Source organism: Lithobates pipiens, unplaced genomic scaffold (assembly GCF_037356315.1).
Source record: "Lithobates pipiens isolate NorthernLeopardFrog02 unplaced genomic scaffold, aLitPip1_a1.2 Scaffold_25, whole genome shotgun sequence".
NCBI classification, from domain to species: domain Eukaryota; kingdom Metazoa; phylum Chordata; class Amphibia; order Anura; family Ranidae; genus Lithobates; species Lithobates pipiens.
This window is the reverse complement of record NW_027507787.1, coordinates 191,690,377-191,711,189: the sequence shown is the minus strand read 5'-3', so window position 1 is coordinate 191,711,189 and position 20,813 is coordinate 191,690,377. Positions and strand designations below refer to the sequence as shown.

Genomic DNA, 20,813 nt, shown 5'->3' with positions numbered 1-20,813 from the left:
ATAAAAACAAGTAAAAAAAAAAAAGATATTGTATTGGGACTATTGCCTTTACACGCACGCTTCACTCGCGGCGGTCCAACCAGAAGGGGGGGTTGGTACCTGTCAAAACCAGATACAAGGGGGAGGAGGCAACCAGGCAGAACTTCCCCTTTTGGGAGAAATTCCACTTTAAGAGTAGGAGGATCAGATACGGTAAGTCTCGCTATGGAGTGAAGATAATGTCAAAAGTATTTTTGATGCCTGCCTTTACACGCACATTAAACTTTAATGGCATTCCAGTCTTAGTTCGTAGGGTTCAATATTGAGTTGGCTCACCCAGCTATGACAACTTCAACTCTTCTGGGAAGGCCGTTCACAAGGTTTAGGAGTGTGTCTATGGGAATTCTTGCCCATTCTTTCAAAAATACATGTGAGTTTAGGCACCGATGTTGGACAAGAAGGTCTGGCTCGCAGTCTCTGCTCTAATTAACCCTGAAGGAGTTCTATCGGGTTGAAGTCAGGACTCTGTGTAGGCCAGTCAAGTTCCTCCACCCCAAACTTGCTTATCCATGTCTTTATGGGCCTTGCATTGTGCACTGGTCCAAATCATTTGGTATAGGGGGATTATGTTGTGGGGTTGTTTTTCAGGGGTTTGGTTTGGCCCCTTAGTTCCAGTGAAGGGAACTCAGACAGACATTTTGGACAATTTCATGCTCCCAACTTTGTGGAAATAGTTTGGGGATGGCCCCTTCCTGTTCCAGCATGACTGCGCACCAGCAAGCAAGGTCCATAAAGACATGGATGACGAGTTTCGGGTGGAGGAACTTGACTAGCCCACAGAGTTCTGACCTCATCCCTATAGAACACCTTTGGGATAAATTAGAGCTCATCCATGTTTTTATTGCTCGTTTGTGCACTAGTGCGCAGTCATGTTGGAACAGGAAGGAGCCATCCCCAAACTGTTCCCACAAAACTGGGACCATTTATTGTGGGGATGGGGGGCTCAGGAGGATTGAAGATTTTCTTTAAGTAGTGAAAGTGAATGATTATTTATAGAAAGTAAGGCTATTGTTTAGTGTCACTTTAGCTGCAGTAGAGAAAAGTCTGGTCATTAGGTTGGATGTGAGGTGTGGTAGGACTATGTAAGGGCCCATGTTAACAGACCTTTGTTTGCATCAAGTTTTGTAAACCTGTGTCAATCTATAGGAATTCAAAACCCACATTGAAACAGGTCAAATACAAGCCAGAAGAAGTCAACTGCAGGTCAAATAGACCTGGTATGAAATTGTGAATTCTCTCAGAAGCATCTAAAATGGATGAGATCGACATAAGCACCAAAGCCTGTTGACACAGGCCTTAAATCTCACAACTTGGTGAACAGAGATAAAAGTCCTTTGACAGGTAATATACATTTTTACATTTAATGGAAGTGGCTTTCCGTTTTGCTTGGAGTTCACCTTTAACTTGGGTACAACAGCATGAATACAGATAAATAAAATCAGATATTTTAAGTCCCAAGACTATGTTCACATGGGCGTTGAATATCGGAGTGCATCAAACCCCAGTGTTTTACCCTCTGTTCAGCCAGAGCTACGATCGCTCTCTAGTGGGTCAGCTCATTGCTAAAAGACATTGAAGCCAAAGCGATGGAAGCCAAAATTCATGGATGAGGGTTAGTAGTCATTCAGTAGTTCACAATTTTTCCAACCTGGAGGCCAAGTGGAATTTGGCAGGTATGAACAGAATATGGCAAAAGCCCCCTGTGAAGACTATCTAAAAGTATCCATCCATCCATCTATCCAGGATTAAACAGCAAACCAGTGCACAAAGTCTGTCACATGTTGATTTTTAGTAGACTGTAAGCTTCAGAGACTAATATGAGAGGTTCTCTGTAACATGTAAAAACATGATGCCTCTATATGACTATGGGAAATAAATAAATCGTTCCATTCAGTTCCACAGCTATTGAGGGATGTTAACTTGCATCTACAGCTAGCGCTGACATTCATGGTGAACACCAGCAGAAATGCACAAAGTGTGAAGGTCTGAAGACGGCACGAATGACAAAAATAAGTAGAGTCTTGCTGCCTTGAGACTGATGAGATGCTTGTTCCACTGGCCCAGGTTCTTTCTGGGTTTCAGTCTGAATTTAAAGAGGAAGTAAACCCTAATGGGTTTACTTCCTCTTTGATTCCCTGCAAAGGTAAAGCATAATGGACTACTATGCATCGCATAGTAGTCTATTATGTGTCACTTACCTGACACAGGAGCCAGCGAAGTCACTGCTGTCCCCTTGTGTCCGGAGCCTCCATCTTCTTGGTGGGTCTCGCTGCTCTGGCGCTGTCATTTGAGGAAGCCACGATGACGTCACTCCCGCGCACGTGCACGGGAGCCGCCACTCGCGGCATATTGCCGTTGACAGCGGCGCGCTCGGTGCGCCTACGCACCGCTGCCTACGGTGCATGTGCCGTAGACAGCGGTGCCTGTGTTTTGGCAAATATCTCCTAAACCGTGCAGGTTTAGGAGATATTTCTTGAACCTACAGGTAAGCCTTAATCTAGGCTTACCTGTAGGTCAAAGTGGTTTGTAAGGGTTTACAACCACTTTAACATATAGACAAACCTGGAACACAGGCACAAGCAAACACACATCTCCCTGCAGAAGTACAATTTCATCTTTTGCCCATGTGTATGTAGTCTTATACTGCAGGGTGGGAGAATGGAGACATGCTATCAAACATCGTCCATGATCAATTGTTAGGTCTTTGACTTTGTCTCCATATTGGGTCGGCACACATCAGCAAATTGTGGGTGCACAATTGTTCAATAATAAACTAATGGGTGATGAATATGTGTATCAGTTACTGTGTAGCAGATATGAAAGACAAATTGATTGATCACAGGCAGCCATGACATCCCCAATAGCAAGATCATGCCCCACCTTTTTTATTCATGTCCTGGCCAAAGACTCTGTACATCATCGTTTCCAAAGAAATACTTGTAAAAATTTACTTAAAGCCCAACTCGAGCCAAAAATCAAAACTGAACTATGTTCATTATGTACTCTCAGATGAACTTTATTCAAGCACATCTCGTCATGGCATATGGCGATCTGTGCTTACAGTTTCCTTCCCCTGTAAAGCTAATTTCCTGCTATGAGGACTGGAGAATTTTGGCCATGCCTTACCTTCATAGGCACCAGTCCCTTCATCGTCCCCCAATGTAAATCTCATGCCTTTGCAAGGACTCGGCCACTGGAAGCGTTGCTGTCACTATAAATTTATTTCAGGTACTTGTATAGCACCATTAAATGAAGCAGTGCTTTACATATATCATTAAAAGAAAGTTTGATGTGGATACCTGAGGAAGGATCCTGATGGATGTACAAAAGTATTGCAAAGTTATTTACAAAGAAATGTTTTTTTATTTTTTCCATTTTTTTTTTAAAATGGGAAATGTGTAAATATATGTTAAATATGTAAAAATATTAACAACCAAAACAAGCTGGAGAGAAAGAGACTAAGGAGTTAATTAGGGCTGAATAAAGTATACTGGGTTAATAAGGGGTTAAACAAAGGAACATTTTATCTAACCACCTGCCTTAGTAAGTGATCTGACACTTCCGAGTCTGGGGTACACACCAATGTGATCACAACGGGCTCCCAGCGGCCGGTACCGCAGACTTGATGTCAGCCGGCACCGGCTGATTTCACAGGACACAGGCAGAATAGCAATCTGCCTATGTAAGCAAGACAGATGGTCATTCTCTCAGATGGGAAGGTATTGATCGTGTGTTTCTGCAAAGCAGGAAAATGGATCTTTGCCTTCCCCTACAGTAAGGAAGCACAGGCTAGGCACATAAAGTTAACGCTTTGATTGCCTCTGATCCAGCCTCCAAATCCCCTTCCCAGCCAGTGTCATTAGTACAGTGACAGTGCATATTTTTTGCACTGATTGCGTTAGTGTCTCTGTCTGCCGCAATATCGAAGTTCCGCTAAAAGTCGCTGATCGCCACCGTTACTAGTAAAACAAAATAAAAATAAAATAAATAAAAATATCCCATAGTTTGTAGACGCTGTAACTTTTGCCCAAACCAATCCATATAAGCTTATTGGGATATTTTTTTACAAAAATATGTAGCAGGATACATATTGGCCTAAAGTGATGAAAAAAATATATTTTTTACTGCATCTGCAGATCTAAGTTCATCCTTTAGATCTGCAGATGAATGAACAGAAAGATACAAATGTAACAATAGGTTACTTTGTGGGTCAGACTGCCCACTAATGCCGGCTATAAATAATCCCAGGTGATAAATTACAGTATATTTGGGAGAAGGGCAGAGAGATTGAATGTGCTACACACATCCTGTGTTCGATTCAATTTTTTTGGGCTTGTGTAGAATGCCCAAAGTCTGCAACTCGTTAAATACAATTTTTTTTCTTCTGTCACAGATCACCTAGTAGGGATGGCAGAGGGTACTTCTTTTGCCCTGAGTTGGGCTTTAATACTCATATCCCCACTGTCCCAAACACCCCCTAAACTATAAAAAATTGTAAAGCTAACCATACACTAATAGAGTTTGAAATTTTTAATTTTAAGAACATTCATTCACTTTTCTAATTGCTCGGGGGATCAAATCGACATTCGTTTTTGACTACGACGACGAGATCATTTGAAGGAGCAGGGAAATTTTTCTTGGATGAATTTCTAACAGTATGTGGTTTTCATTCAGGAAAGGACATTCATTCCAAAATGGATACGTCAAAAGCACCCAAAAGTTTTTAAGTACTTTAAAACATTCAAATGTAGTGAATTTTTTTTTGTACAAATGTTAGTTTTAAAATGTAGTAGTGTATGGCCAACTTAAAGCAGAGTTCCAGTCATTTGTTTATTAAAAGTCAGCAGCTACAGAAAGTGTAGCTGCTGACTTTTAACAAACAGCCACTCACCTGTCCCACGGTCCAGTGACATACTCACTGCAGTCGTGTCCTCCTTCAGGGGCACCGGCATCTCCACTATGGGCAGTTTGTGGCTTCACAGCAGCCAGGTGCACACTGTGTGTGCACGCGCAAGAGGCACTGCGGTCTGCGACTGGCCCAAAAGTCTTCTAGGACCTCTTATGTGTCCCAGAAGATTTTGGGAGGGAGAACTTTTGCTTCTGGTCACCTAGGAACCAGAAGTGGGAGCAGATACCTGTCAAAGTCAGGTACCCGCTTCCCTGCCTACTATTTGTGAGCTTTTGGATAGGAGGGAGGGAAGCAGGTACCCGACTTTGACAGGTACCTGCTCCACTTGCGGTTCCTAGGTGACCAGAAGCAGAAGTTCTCCCTCCCAAAGGGACTTAAAGCGGAAGTTCCACTTTTGGGTGGAAGTCTGCTTTAAGATACGACCCTGGCAAAGGCCAAGCAATACCATCCAGTATGTTTGAAACATTTCAGCTGAGGATTTTGCTCCGAGTGCATCCACAATTAGAGATTAACTGGAAAACATGGTTACTGGTAACTAATGAAAACTGCACACTTTAGGAATGTCGCTCTTTTATATTTTGCTTTCTCTTTCTTATTGCTTATGTTTGTAGCCTTTGTTTCATGTATATATTCATCAAGAACAAAAGATGATGAACAAACAAACACAGAGTTAAAAGTTGCACAAAACACTTAATGAATTGCACAGCCCATAAAAGAAAGTAAGAGCTGTGACTGCACTTGCACTGAAGGGAAGAGTAGAAGCAAATGGGACTTCATTATTCTCTCTCAATGGTAGCAGGGGGCGTTTAAACATCCTACTCTGCCATTGCCTTTTCTTAAATCATTAGGGTAATCATGAGGGGGGCAACATAAACAGCCACCCTCTGACCTGCTCATAATGGCCAATGGTATTCAGTGTTTCCACAAAGACAGAAGAAGGTCAGACACTGGGGGAGTGACCACCACAAAAGCTTTACAAAAGCCTCTGATAAGTCCTATTAGAAGGCAGGGAAAACAGATGGCATAGCAATAAATTTACAGACCTGCATTCATGGCTTCCCTAAACATTTACCACTTAAAGGCCCTGGGACCCCTGGAGACTTCTAACTTTCGATTCCTAAAAGGTCAGCCGGGATTCATGTATTTCCACAGAGCTGAGAATACTCGAAAAAAAAAGAAAACTACCAGATAGGCAAGAAAAAAAAATGTAAAACTAGAATATTCTACAGACAAAGATATCATGGGAAGTTTGTAACTTTCTTTTACACTTTTACAGAATTTAAAATTGATCCAAATCTAACAATTTTGCCATTTTATAAAAGCTGGCAAAGCAGATGAATAGAAATCTAAAGTTGTATTGTTTTACTGACATTTACATTTGTCCTTATGTCTTTTAAAATAGGCTTTCAATAAAAATCATTCAAACTGAATATGAATCACAAGAGAAAAAAAAAATAATAAGATCTATGTAGCGAAAAATCTTTTGAAGTCAACACAGATTGAAAAAAGAATTTCCACTGGGATGTCCAAAAGCAGTCCAGCAAAAGACACCAAAGACTCCAAAAACAGATCCAGCAAAGCTGAGATCATTCTCCAAGAGTATCTAAAGGAATTACCACCTTAAAGCCCGAGCTCCAGGAGCCTTCAGAAAAAAAATTAAAAGTCATGAATACAAAATACTGTAGCTGCTGACTTTTAATATTAGGACACTTACCTGTCCACCAATCCAGCAGTGTCCTCACCCATGCCAACTTTTTAATGGGCTCTCGGGTGCTGCCGCCAATATCTCGGCTAAGGGCCACCGGCAGTGAAGCCTTGCAGCTTCGCAGCCGGTTCCCTACTGTGCATGCGCAAAAGCGGTCTGCACTTCGTGAATGGCCCAGCGGCAAAAGTTCCATCTGAGTTCACCGCGGCAAACGCACTTGGATTTGACAGGTAAACGCTCCCACTTGCAGGTACCCACTCCCCCCAAAAGGTGCCAAATGTGGCAGCGGAGGGGGTGAGAGGAGGCAGACAAGTGGAGCTTCCCACTTTGGGTGGAGCAACACTTTAAGGCTTTTTATTTTCATGCATTCTATGCATGAGTATGGAAAACCTTGTGCGCTGCCGCCCCCCCCCCCCCATTTTTCTTACCTGAGCCCGATCCGATCCACCGATGTGCATGAGCGCAGCAACTCTCACTGCCGTCTCCCTCCTCATTGGTTAGATTAGAGTAGATTGATAACAGTGGAAGCCATTGGCTTCCGCTGCTGCTGTCAATCAAATCCTGTGACATGGGAGTGGGGGGGGCGGAGTAGGTAAGTATAACATGTTTGTTATTTTAAATTTTTTAAAAAGCAAAGGTTTAAGAAAACTATAAAGAAGGCAAATTTGGAAATCACCATGACCAAGGGAAAGACACCTTGGATCAACTGCATGCTCCAGACCAAGACAGATGACACCACTAAATGAAGAAACTGCTATTAGAACAACCACTGTGTCAAAACAGTGAATGGGGGATCAACCAAATACCCAAGAGAGAAAAAACAGGTGGAAGAACACATCTAGCATACCCAGCTCTTGACCTCAGGGAAAGGAAATTTGGACAAATAAAATATTCTAGGTAAAAGACCAACAGGTCAATATCCGCAGGTTAAGGTGACTATTCCTGACCCTTGTCTTCAGGGAGTTAGCCACGGATGTGAAAGCCTTTACATCATAAAATGTTAATGGAAACAAGGGAAGAAACTCTTAGCTGACCAAAACTGAAGGATGCCAAGCCTAAATCTTTCTTACAAGGGTGAGGTGATCACCAAAACCTGTGTAGGAGAGATGAGGATATATCATTTCTATGGTTTCACAAATCAAAGTCACTGCCAATAAAAGGAAAGAGTTAAGATGTTCAGCAGTAACTGGACAACTTTCGACCTGTGTACTCCTCTCTGACCAACAGTCTAACGACTGGATTATGTCAAACAGTCATGCTGGAAAACCAGCATTCGATCAGCACTAAAAGCTAGTAGCTGCAATACTGATCTGTGTTTTCTGACAGGGGAGTAAGAATATAATAGCATGACAGGAAGATTCCTGCATCCACGTTGTTTGTGTGACTGCGGGGATCTGTCATTTTTTTCATTCAACTCTGGTTTGGGGGGAAAAAAAAAAAACTGTGCATGTATATCCTGCTTTACTCCAGTTAATTCATACTAAGGTCTAAGTAGGGAGTCCAACTGTCTGTTAGTGAAGCCCCTAAAGCGAAGAACACTATCAACCTGTTTATTGGCACTGCAGTCATTCATCTTAGTAGGCTTATCAGTAGAGGCTACATAAGAATAAAATTATCAAAAGCTAAAAAAATGCCCTCATATTGTCAGCAGGGCCCCATGGCTCCATTATTTGTAGTCCTTATAGAGAAGCGTTTAAGTACAGAGGTCTTTACAATCAAAAGAGCTCTAAAAGACTCTGCCTGGAACATCAGATGAATCCTCCAACTGCATGGTAGACCAAAGTGCATCAGGTAGGTTAGAAACAAGCCCTTGTAAGTCCATGTGGAATTTTCTTTAATGCAGTCTCCTCAGGCATAGATTAAAAATGCTCTTTATCTAAATCAGAGATGGTAAAAGGGGCATCGGGTCACATTCACAAATTAGTGGTGGTTTTATGTGTTTTCATTCATTTTGAGGACCATAAAAATCCATAAAAACACATGAACACATCTTTTCAGCTATCTGTAAGGAGGTAATTCTTCCCAATGACCACAAGTATAAGGACCATTCTTCCCACTGACCATCACACTAATGTATCATGAGTTATAGATTTCTAATTTTTAGCAGGGGTTCCTCGAGACTGGAGAACTTTTTCAAGGGTTCCTCTGTGTTGAAAAGGTTGAGAAAGGCTGGTCTACACTCTATATAGTCTCCTGATGGTGGCGATTACAGGTTTGGCTACTGGGGGATGAAATGCAGATTAGTGGCTAGGTATTGGCTAAAAATCGTTTCCAGTAACTGGGTCATCGTGGTATAATTCCCAGCTCAGAGGACCTGGAATGGTTTTTCAGCACAACATAGTCTCTTGGTACAACGGTTAGGAATCGTGTGATGGGAGTCAAAAATGCTCACCAACTGCCCCCTCTCCATGCTCAGCTAAAACTAACAGCCCTGTAATCTACAAACCAATTCTGCTTCCATATTCATCTACAAGGTGACACCCCTGAGACACCCAGGAGCATAAAGGTGGAATCTGACAGGTTATAGGCATGGCATTACATGTGATTTCCACATTCTGGATCAGAAGAAAGTTGGGACACAGAAATGACTTACTATGGCCATCTCAATCTATGCCTCCCACCTTCACCAAATTAATTTTAGAGATATTTGCAGTTAAATAATGAGCAATGAGAAGTACTTTGGATGTGTGCTGAAGCATATAAATACATTGTTGCCAAATTCCACCCCTTTCGAAAAAAAAAATACTGTGGATTTATGAGATTTAGTGCTGTGTATGCATGCCTAACAAAAACAACAATCAACAGACTACAAATCAGTTCTCATTCTCAAAGGTAACATACAAAAAAAAAAATCCCAGAAATAACCACTTGAAAGTAACTTGTTTTCAATACGAGCAGTAATTCAAAAAGCCAATCACTTATTTTCCAAATTAATCCAATTAGTCCCGCGTGTGACCTGCTAGCCCATCTGTATGTGCAGAACTTAATGTGAGGCGCTCATACGCGCTTCACTTTGAAGTATGATGCAGATAAATTTAGTTTAATTTCCAGCAGATCTGACTATCCATTTTCCAAATGAACCATCTGGATCAGCCCATTAAAATTAATTTATAACCTTACACACAAAAAAAAAAACATGTTTGTTACTCTCAAACTTGCCAAAACTTATAATTGTTTTCAAATGTTGTGATCAAATGGGATGCAGTAAAAGATGAGCACATGAGGATATGTAGTAAAGCAATGTGTGTGCACAGGTGTAGAGGATAGGTGCTCAACTTGACGCTCAAGCGGCTTCAACACGCTGCGAATGTGGGATCTGTTGTTTCTGAAAGCAGCTCAGAAGGCAAGCCGAGAGTGTAATGCCATTAGTTCTTTATTTTTTTTAATTTTTTTTAACCCTTGTATGTGTTCCATGCCTTGCACTGGTTAGAGCCAAAAAGCTCCAAAAGGCTTATATGAAAGCAGAAATAGCATTTTTTTAAATTTGTGCTGGAGTGTATGGAAATTCCATCTGTTTTAGGAAGACATTTTTTCCCTAGGATGGTACATTCCATTGTAAAAATTTGGATATAGCGAGCATGTGATTTTGCAACAAGCTGCTTAAAGCAATAGGACACTTTGCCCATTCAGAGCAAAGTAACAGGCTTGCTTTACCCCCCTCCACCCCCAAGTAAATACTTAACTTATCTCCGCTCCCCAGCTACTCTGTTTAGTGGCGTGAACCAAAATTTTGAAAAATACAGGATTTCTGTGTAAGAAGCATGCAACTCAGCTCTGTTACATGGATATGAGAATTGGTTTTACATTTGTAGAGAAAAAAAAAAAAATCTACAGATGGTCAATCATGTTTGCAAGTCCGATTGTTTCCTGGTATCTATAGGCAGCTTAAAAGACACCCAATGAATTTGATACAGAGACAGCATGCAGGAAGAATGCAAACACACGATAAAGAGAGAAGTGCGCACAGGATCTGGTGTAATACCCTTTATATTATGATAAAAACTAGATAAAAATGCACTCACAAGAAAACACAAATCAGAACTTATCAATCACATATCCCCACCACAGTACTGTGCACTAGGGATGAGCTCAGGGGTGTTCACATGGTCCACGTGCAGAACCCACCAGGAAGTCGGCGCAGCTCTGCGCTAATCACAGGCAGTGAGACATTGCCCAATCTCTGCAGCCGCACATCGGGGCAATGTCTCACTGTGTGTGATTAGTGCAGCGATAGGCCGATTCCTGGTGGGTTCTGCACGTGGACCATGTGAACGTGCCTGAGCTCATCCCTACTGTGCACCAAAATCCTTTCACAGCCCTTAATAGGATCTCTAGCTGACAGTGTGGATATGACAGCAGTCCTGAGTCGAATGCAGTGGCTGCTGTGCTTGATCTCATGCTCGTGCAGGAAGAATGCATGATAATCTATGGAAACAATGGCCGACCCTGTTCGCAACTCCAAATCACGCTAAAATTGCAACAAAACGCATGTCATCCTTAATGGCAGCCCAAATTTAGGGCAATTTTGCTGCGATTGTTGCACTACAAAATGTGCATATAAAAAAAATGTACCTGATCAGGGCAAGAATTCAAAAACTGCTGATCTACTGGGATTTTCACACACAACCATCCCTAGGGTTTACAGAGAATGGTCTAAAAAAGAGAAAATGTCCAGTGAATGGCAGTTGTGTGGATGAAAATGTTTTGTCGATGTCAGAGGAGAATGGGCAGACTGGTTTGAGATGATAGAAAGGCAACAGTAACTAAAAAACACTTGCTACAACCAAGGTATGCAGAATACCATTACTAAACACACAACACATCGAACCTTCGGGCTGGGTTTACACTAGAACACGGAGCGGCTCACAGCAGGGGGTCTGGTGCATCTCCATTCACCAGTTCAGGTCCGATTTCAGCCCAGATTTTTGGCTGAATTTGGGCCTAAAATGGACCAGAAGACACACAGGACTCCTGTGCAATTAGCAACGGACCCACTCCAGAGATGTGTGAACCAGCTCCATAGAGAGCCAGCCACAATCTCCCGATATGCAAATTGGATGCTGGTTTTTTCGCATCCAATTTGCAATAGTGTGAACCCAGCCTGAAGCAGATGGGCTACAGCAGCAGAAAACCACACGAGGTGTCACTGCTGTCAGCTAAGAACAGGAAACGGAGGCTACAATTCGCACTGGCTCACCAAAACTGGACAATAGAAGATTGGAAAAACATTGCCTGGTCTGATGAGTATCGATTTCAGCTGCGACATTCAGATGGCAGGGTCAGAATTAGGCATAAACAACATGGAAGCATGGACCAACGGTTCAGACTGGTTGTGGTTAATGGTGTGGAGGAAATTTTCTTGGCACACTTTGGAGCTCTTAGTTCCAATTGAGCACTGTTTAAATGCCACGGCCTAATCTATGCCACGAAGAATTAAGGCAGTCCTAATGGCAAAAGTGGGTCCAACCCAGTACAAGCAAGTGTACTTAATAAGTGTATAACAAAATGATGGCTGTCTGCACACAGAGATGCCTGTTGCATGAATGTGAATGAGATGGGTAAAAGAAGGCTTCGGCTCCTATTCTCCCACCTGTAGAGAACTCACCAGATGAGTTTTGCCTTTTTTCAGGGCTTAGTTGTACCACAACTTAAAACAGAGGGCCAAGTGCCTGTAGCACTTTGTCCCATTCTGTTCCGTGACGTGGTTATTGAGCCAACATGGTTGACAGAATGCAGGGGGAGAGGACCAATCGCTGCACTATTTACTTGTTGAAGGCACTTCAGAAAAAAACAGAGAATCGGAGGAGATGGCTAGAGTGCCATGTCCCCCTCATAGGAATGCCCATAAGTTGGGCTTCAGCCTGGGGTTGAGCGGACAGACAGCAAAATTCACTGCACAACCACTGTAAGGATCAGAACAGAACCAAGTACTACAGTAGTGATGATACTTCTTTCAACCTGTCTGCTGCACCAGTTCAAAGCCAAACCATATGTGTATGTCAATACAGCAAGGGAAAGCATGGTAGGCTGTTGACCTAATGCCGCGTACACACAATCGAATTGTCCAGCGTACTTAGTCCGCCGAAACGCATTTCACTGGACAATTCGATCGTGTGTGGGCTTCAGCTGACTTTTCCAGCGTAAAGTCTGGTGGACTTAGAAAGTATTTTTGCAGTCCAATCTTTCCGCCGGACTTGGGTTTCAGTGGACAATACGTTTGTCGGTATGCTAGTCCAGCAGACTAAGAATGACGCATGCTCAGAAGCAAGTACGAAAAGGAAGCTACTGGCTATTGAACTTCCTTTTTCTAGTCCCGTCGTACGTGCTGTACGTCATCGCGTTAGCAAACACCGAACTTTCTGTGTGTCCGTGTGTCGCCAAGTCCGTTCGGTAGAAAGTCCACCGGACTATCCGCCGGATTGTTTGCCGGACTAAGTACGCCGGACAATTCGCTTGTGTGTACGCGGCATTACTCTCCTACAACCTATCCTCTTAGCATTACCATTGTAACAGATAAAAGAGAAGAGGCGCGTAGGGATTCAATATTTTATATGGAGAACTCTGGGCCTTTATGAGGTTGAGCTACTATAAAAAGCGGGGAGGTAGAGTATTGAACCTATGCCAATACTAAAATGTAAAACACCTGGAAGAACCAAGTGCAGTATCTGCATCGAATGCCAATCTCCTTTACTGCTAAATTACAGGTGTGCTTTAACCAAGACCTGGTGATGATACAATACTAATCCGCCTTACCAAGATCCAGTTAAAACATACCTGTCTGAGAGTATTCTTCTCTGGAATTATCTTCCTAGGGGGTTCATCCCGATTACAATCTTCTCTCTCTGATGCAGTCTGTGGGGGGTAAAAAAAAAAAAGTATACCAATCATTCTAGAGCAACCATATTATGAATTGAGGCTTCACAAACCGCTATCTTTCCAAAGTAATTCTTGGAGCAGAAGTACTAGACCAGTGATGGAGAACCTTGGCACCCCAGATGTTTTGGCACTACATTTCCCATGATACTCAACTACACTGCAGAGTGCATGAGCAGCATGGAAAATGTAGTCCCAAAACATCTGGAGTGCCGAGGTTCGCCATCACTGTACTAGACACACCTAACTCCCCCTTGTCATCTCTAGCACTCCTCTGGCCTGGACAATGGCTGGTCATTGGAAAAATGAATGTGCCGGCCATACCTATAAGAATCTGTTTTTTTCCAGAGCTTCAGAAGCAGTATGGTGAAGCTACAGCAGACACCTTATGTCTCCATATGTTCAGTATATGTATTGGTTTTCATTGTGTACAGATTGCAGGTTTACTTTAAAATAGCTCCAATAAACAAAGTAATTCATACATAGAGATTCAAAATGCCACAGGTAAGATGCAGACAAACAACAAGACAGTTTTGCTTACTTTCAGGTCATCACTGGATGTCTGTTTTATGTACTAACAAAGAAAGCCGGCGCTCTAGTAGGGGTAGTTATTTTCTTGCTCAGCTTGAAAAAAGCAAATAAAATGTACCAACAACAGAGACAATGGTTCTGCTATTACACATTCTCAGGATCGTGTCCCACTGTTAGCAATTGTTTTAAGCTGGCTAAGGATGGGACAGCAGCAAGACACAAGTGCTATTAACATGGACCCTTTGTTTCTCTAAGAAGAAAAAAAATGAAAAGTGAAAGAAATCTAAAAAGTCTTAATTACATGCAACGCAAATGGGTCCATATTTCAAGGAAGAAACATTTTCCAAGTCTCTGAAGACTGCGCCCCCCTGCATCCCTGAAGCAATAATGCCCTTAAATTTATAACCAGAGTTTTGTCTCTAACTATTTAATGACTTTAGTGTTTTGTAACGTAACAATTACATTTCGTTCACATATGCCAAAAGGGGGTACACGGTTTCAAACCTGCCAAGCGCCCTCCAATTTCTAGATCTAAACAAGATGCACTGAGATGGACAGTTGGGTACGTACTTCTGTGTCTGCAGATTTGAACATTGCTGGGACCTGGCCAGCCAATAAGAGATACATTTAAAAAGAAACCTTTACTGCAATAACCCTCAATCTGGAGCTGTCCACTGATGTATCTTTCCTCCAGTAGATGTCTAGTACATGCCTTTCAATCTTCTGGGACTGAATGAAGGCCATTCAACTTACTTTTCTGAGCCCAGGCTATCATGGCCTCGCCCCCTGGGTGAACATAATTGTGTAGCCTGGCCTAAGAGCATTACTACCCTGGATGGCACTTACAGGTCATTATATGAGTGCTATCAAGTGCAACAATAAAGACCTCTCACCAATGCCCCAGAGGAAAAGAGGAGGGACCCATGATATCAACAGAACACCCTTGGAAAAAAGGTTATGTACTTTTTTTTTTTCTTGTGGGGGTTGCAAGTTTAAAAAGACACGAAGGGGTTGGTTTATTAAAGGCAATTCACTAGTAGTTTACTAAAGGCAATTCACTAGTAGTTTACTAAAGGCAATTTGCTTTGCAATGGAATTTTCCCTTAGCTTAATGAATACGGTAAAGCTCTGCGGTCAATTATATAACCATTTGCAGGCAAAAACGCTATTTTTTATTTAATTCTCTTTGCAGGTGTATTTTTTGCTAAGTAATCATTGTAACAAATTCACTAAGCTCTTGCAAAGTGTACAGCCTTTTTGGCACAGGGATCTTTAGAATGGTGTCAGACAGCAGTGCGAAAATCAACACAGGAGAGGAGATGACATACTACCGATGTGGAAGAAAAAAATGGGCTTAGTTTCAAAGCTCAGCTATATATGCCTTGACTTTAACTTTTTGAAAAGTGAGAATACTTTTAAAGATACCAATATAAACTTTATACATCTACTCCTATGTGTGCTGGGAAATGGAATGTACCAGAGGATGGATGCAGATAAGCCTACAGGTATAACTTTTATGCAACTTTTGAGGGTTAACATGAAAGTTAGACCAAAAGTAGTGCAGGTACTACTTTGAAGTCTTTAAGCCTTTAAGTCACACTTACAGTATATGAATGGTTATCAATGGAAAACATAGGGGATGTCCAAAGTCACAGGACAAGTCTTAAAAGTGCGAATAAGGGGGGAAACACATGGTTAGGTTTTGAAACCCCACTCGAGGCATTATAAAAAAAATAAAAAAAATACCCTTGCAATGGGGCCTCTCTGCACCATCAGGGTTAAATACTGGTTAACTCTAGGGGTTGAGGAACAAGGTGTATACTTACCTTACTCCTCAATCCTGCACTCTCCTTCATTCTGTTTTTTGAGTGGTCCCTCCTTGTCCTCACATTCAGAGCAGGACTATTGGCCTTGCATTGTACTTGATCACTTCATCATGTGACTGCCACCTGAAAAGTCTTAGAAGAGGCTTTAGGGGACTGGTGGCACAGATGGAGGAAGCATGCTGCGGCGAAGTAGAAGTTAAGCATTACACCTTATTCCCCCATCCCCTAGAGTTAACAAGCAATTAGCACCTGCAGTGCCGGGGGGCCTCCACTGCAAGTGAGCCTATTTTTGTATTTTGAAAAATGTTACTGTTTCTGTATATTATTAAATGTCAGAAATCTATTCACGCAGACCTGTAAAGTTACGAAAGCTCTCTTTAATGAGAATTAAAAAGCCTGAATGCTTGTTCAGTTTTTTTGGGGGGCAAACATGATAAAATATTGATGTGTAGTTCCATTTAATTGAGGAAAAAATAAAACCAACGTGTCTGAGGCATACGAGTCTTGTGATTACATATGTGGCCCAGATTGCATTTGATAACACATGCCTGAATGTTTTACATGCAACGTTGCCATATTTGGATCCCAGGCTCACTGGCACTTACTGTGCAGAGCCGGAGGTCACATGTGTATCACCCCTACGAGAAGGCAGTAACCCTTACACAAAAACCATTTTGTTGAATAGCCTGCCTCTCCCCTGTGCAATAGGATTTCTTTATTTCTGCAGGGACTTGGTACCCATCATCTGTTAGGGTGTCTGCAGGCAGCAGCCTCCATTCCTAGAGGGACCTCCGTGGAGTGCCATTGGGGATTCTGCCCTCAGTGTGCTTGCTTCCTCCGGTCCACCTGGGCTTTCTTTTACTACATGCTCTGCAACAGTAGTACATTGCTTTTTCTAACCATACATCCTAAGGTCAAATAAGCAAATATCTCCTTCATTATACACCCCTGAAGAAAGGTTACTTACCTGAAACATGTCAAGTTGAAGAGAGAAATCTACTGCTCGATACTCTGATGTTTATGTAAAGCAGCCATGTTTTCTTTTATATATTATATTTGCTTTGTCTATGTTCTATGTCCATGATTTTAACTTTTTTCCAACAATTTTTTATAACTTTTATACACATTGGTGTGCCGCTTGCCATTAAAATCCTAAATTCCATGGGGGTTAAACCTGCTTTGTTCTACAAATTTGGGGATGCCAGCAGGCAAACACCAGACTCCATGATAGTGGACCATCCTTTTTGGTTTACATGCAACAGTGGGTCCAACTTTGCAGAGGGACAACAATTATTATCCAAGTTGCACTCCAAAGCTGTGCAACTTTTGAGTCCTACAAGTGTGAATGGAGCCTTAGTCAAGTTTTTTTTTTTTTTTTTAAGTGAGATGATGTCATAATTCTGCTGCAAGTTAGTAGGAAGATTTCCGAGGGGGGGGAGAAAAAAATAAAATAAATAAAAATGGACTATGTATTACTGAAAATCTTATCAGACTGTGTTGTGTACACTTGAAGCTATGAAAGAGTCTAACCACAAAAGGTCTTCTTGTAAGACAACAAAAATAATCTTCTACAACCCTCAGGTATTTATAAAAAAAAAAAAAAACTAAAGAAAAAGAAAAAAAAAATCTTTTCACCTAACGAAACAAACAAAATATGTTATTCATTCATTAAAAACTAGACTGGTTTGGGAAAATACTGCATTAGGGTCACTATATGGCGCTGAGGATCAATAGAAATAAATACGAATCCCTAAGCTCCTCTGGTGACCATAATGTTGAATTTTTCCAAGCCACTATTTTTTCTAAATTAATAACTTTCGACCTATAGGAGGAAGAACATTTGATTTTGTCCCATTCCCATAGAATAAACGTACCAGCAGGTTTTCTGTACAAAAAGCTATGCAATATATTTTTTTCCTATTAATACACTTCTTGGTGTCTATATTAAGTTCACCATTCACATTACAGTGATTCTACATTTTCCCAACAATTATGTAATGCCTGCCTGGATACAAGTTAATTGGATAGTTGGATAATTGGATAGTTTTGGTTGACTCCCATGACATAATTTTGGTAAATATAAAAGACACTGCGCAGTCAGGTAACATGTATGGTGAGAAGTAGACGGGTGCCATTATGAATAGCAATACAACGTGACTGGTTCATGTTGTGCAACCATCCACTCTAAGTCAAAATTTCTGATATGCAAAGGAATGTGGGAAGATAATAAAAAAAATATATAAAATTTACACAGCATTTCATTGTATGTATGGACACAAAACTGGGCTTATTTTATATTTCCCTGGTATTCTGCTTTCATTTACAGAACAGGCGTATAAAACTCTCTTTATCTAATCCAGATTTTTCCCCTCTACACAAACATTTAAAAAGCCAAGGAGCTAGGTTTTATGGCAGAGAGTTTATTTGCATGTATCAGGATTCTTAATCCTGTTTGGAGTTGTCAGAGAAGCAGAATGTGAGCCTTGGATAGGAAAATCCCAATCTGGCTAGCAGATGGATAGGTTGGTTATAGCTACAAAACTATATTTTGCCCGAAGGTACAATTCAGTACACTGTTAAAATGATATTAAGCCTCTGTCAAGCTGAATCATTTGGATCTCCTGCATAGGCAGGATGGATAAGGCAAGATTACATACACTATGTTAAAGAAATCAAAAATGCAGTGCATCGTTAAAGAGAGTGTATACATGGGTTAATGGATGCAAGAGTACACAGAGCCCTCAAGGGTTGTGTCCTTTAATATACTTAAGCATATTTACGGTAATTTACAATATTCTAAGAGAAATTTATTTTCAGCAGTTTAGAAATGCCACACGAAGGCCCCTTTCACATGGGGCGGATCAGTAATGATCCGCCCCGTGATGATCTGTTCGCTCAGCGGGGATCACTCCGTTGTCCCCGCTGAGCCTGCGGTGGACAGGGCGGTCTCCGCACACTGTGTAGGGACCGCCCTGTCAGCTCTCTGCTCTCCTCTATGGGGATCGGATGAGCACGGACCGTCTGTCCGTGTTCATCCGATCTGCTCTGCAGACGGATAGAAAAATAGGATTTTCCTCCGTCTGCAGAATCGGACAGTAGCGGAGGCGGACGATATCGGGTGCCTGCGGATGTTCATCCGCAGACACCCGCTATCCCATAGGAATGAACGTATGCCCGTATTTCATCCGCAAACGGATGGATGAAATACGGACATATCGTCCTCATGTGTGAAAGGGGCCTAAAAGAAAACTGATTGTTAATTGGCTGCAACTACTGTTCACCTACGTTCTTTGGTTTGTTATTAAAGTGGGCCTTCCAACAACATTCTTTAGACACCTCCAATGTCTTCATGTTAAAAAGTGCAATATTTCAGATAAAAAGAGAAAAAACAAAAACACACCCAGTAAAAGAAAAAAATAAGATAATAAAAAAAAAAAAAAAGTATAGAAGTATATATATATATATATATATATATATATATATACACACACATACACACACACATATATATATATATATATATATATATACACATATACATATATACACACACCTTACAGCGGACATTCAACGGCAGCTTCTAGGCAAGGGTGATCTCAGAGGCTTTGAAAGAAAGAGGAGAATCCCAAACCTTCCGAGAAGATGCTCCTGCACCATGTTGGAGTGTCTTGAGGGATTTGGCATTCTCAATTGTCCCATAATTTCGCTGAAAGGACCAGGATGTCACAATCCCTAGTATATTGAAACCCAATCACTAATCTCAGTCTCTGTATACATAATTAATGACCACATCCTATGCAAAATATTTATTTACCAGAGTAAACCTAAAATTTAAAACCTCCTGTCAACACAATTGGCCTTTGGCTATTCGATAACTGATGCATCACCCTAAAGGCCCATACACACGATCAGACTTTTTGACAACAAACATGCAAATTAGCTGTTTTGGAGCAACATCCGACTATGTGTACGCTCCATCGGACAAACTTTTTTGGTTTTTATCAGACTTTTGTTGGCTGTGCGAACGGACAAACTTTCTGGCAACAAAAGTCAGACGGAGCAAAGTCTGATCGTGTGTACAGAAAACCATAGGACTTTTGTACTAAGTACAAACAGGCATTGACAGAACCAATGCAAAAGATCAGACAACAATACAGAAGTTGACCAAAGGTGGCGGTAAAGAGCAGAAAAACCACATGATTTGGTGAAAGTTGGCTGAAAAAGTCCTGCTGTGTGTATGCAATACAAATTCAGGGCCGACGCCCTTTGTACAAAAATCCAAGGGAAAGTTTGTACAAAGTCCTATCATGTGTATGAGGCTTAAGTTAGAACACTATACCTTAAAGTGGAAGTTAACCTCAAAACTAAAATCTCTAAATCTACTAACATCCACAATCTAATGCCACGTACACATGACCGGACTTTGACAGCAAAGGTCCGACAGAGCTTATCCGTCAGACAATTCGATCGTGTGTGGGCTCCAGCGGACCTTCGCTGTCCAAAAATTTGACGCAATTTAGAAATAGAAAAGGTTTCAAATTTTTTCGCCAGAACTCCGCCGGACCCAGTTCCTTCCCATCGAGAAATCCGCTCGTGTGTATGCTAGTCTGACAGATGAAAACCGATGCTAGGGCAGGTATTAGCTACCTTGCTATGAACTTCCTTTTTCTAGGCCGGTCGTACGTCATCACGTTCGAATCGGTCGGACATTGGTGTGATTGTGTGTGGCCAAGTCCATTCAATCGGAATGTCCGTCGGAACTCCGCCAAAAGTCAGTCGGAAAGACCGTCGGACCTAGTCGGGAAGTCTGCTCGTGTGTACGCAGCATTAGAATAACCCATCTAACCCTGTAAAGCAAAAGTTGCTATACATACCTTTTCTGAAGCCAATCCAGTTCAGTCTCCAACGACGGAAGCTCTGTGCAAGAGAC

The 20,813-nt window shown here is 41.6% G+C and overlaps 1 protein-coding gene across 4 annotated transcripts in view; it reads right to left on the bottom strand.

Moving 5' to 3' along the window:
* BTRC (beta-transducin repeat containing E3 ubiquitin protein ligase) overlaps window positions 1–20,813 on the bottom strand; it is a 346,883-nt gene that overhangs the window by 235,780 nt on the left and 90,290 nt on the right. For 2 of the 4 annotated variants that reach the window (XM_077455333.1, XM_077455336.1), the window contains one exon: window positions 13,428–13,505. The exons of the other annotated variants lie outside the window; for them this stretch is intronic. In XM_077455333.1, coding sequence (XP_077311459.1) covers window positions 13,428–13,505 — 78 coding nt within the window. The remainder of the gene's footprint in view (window positions 1–13,427; window positions 13,506–20,813) is intronic. 4 annotated transcript variants of the gene reach the window in all.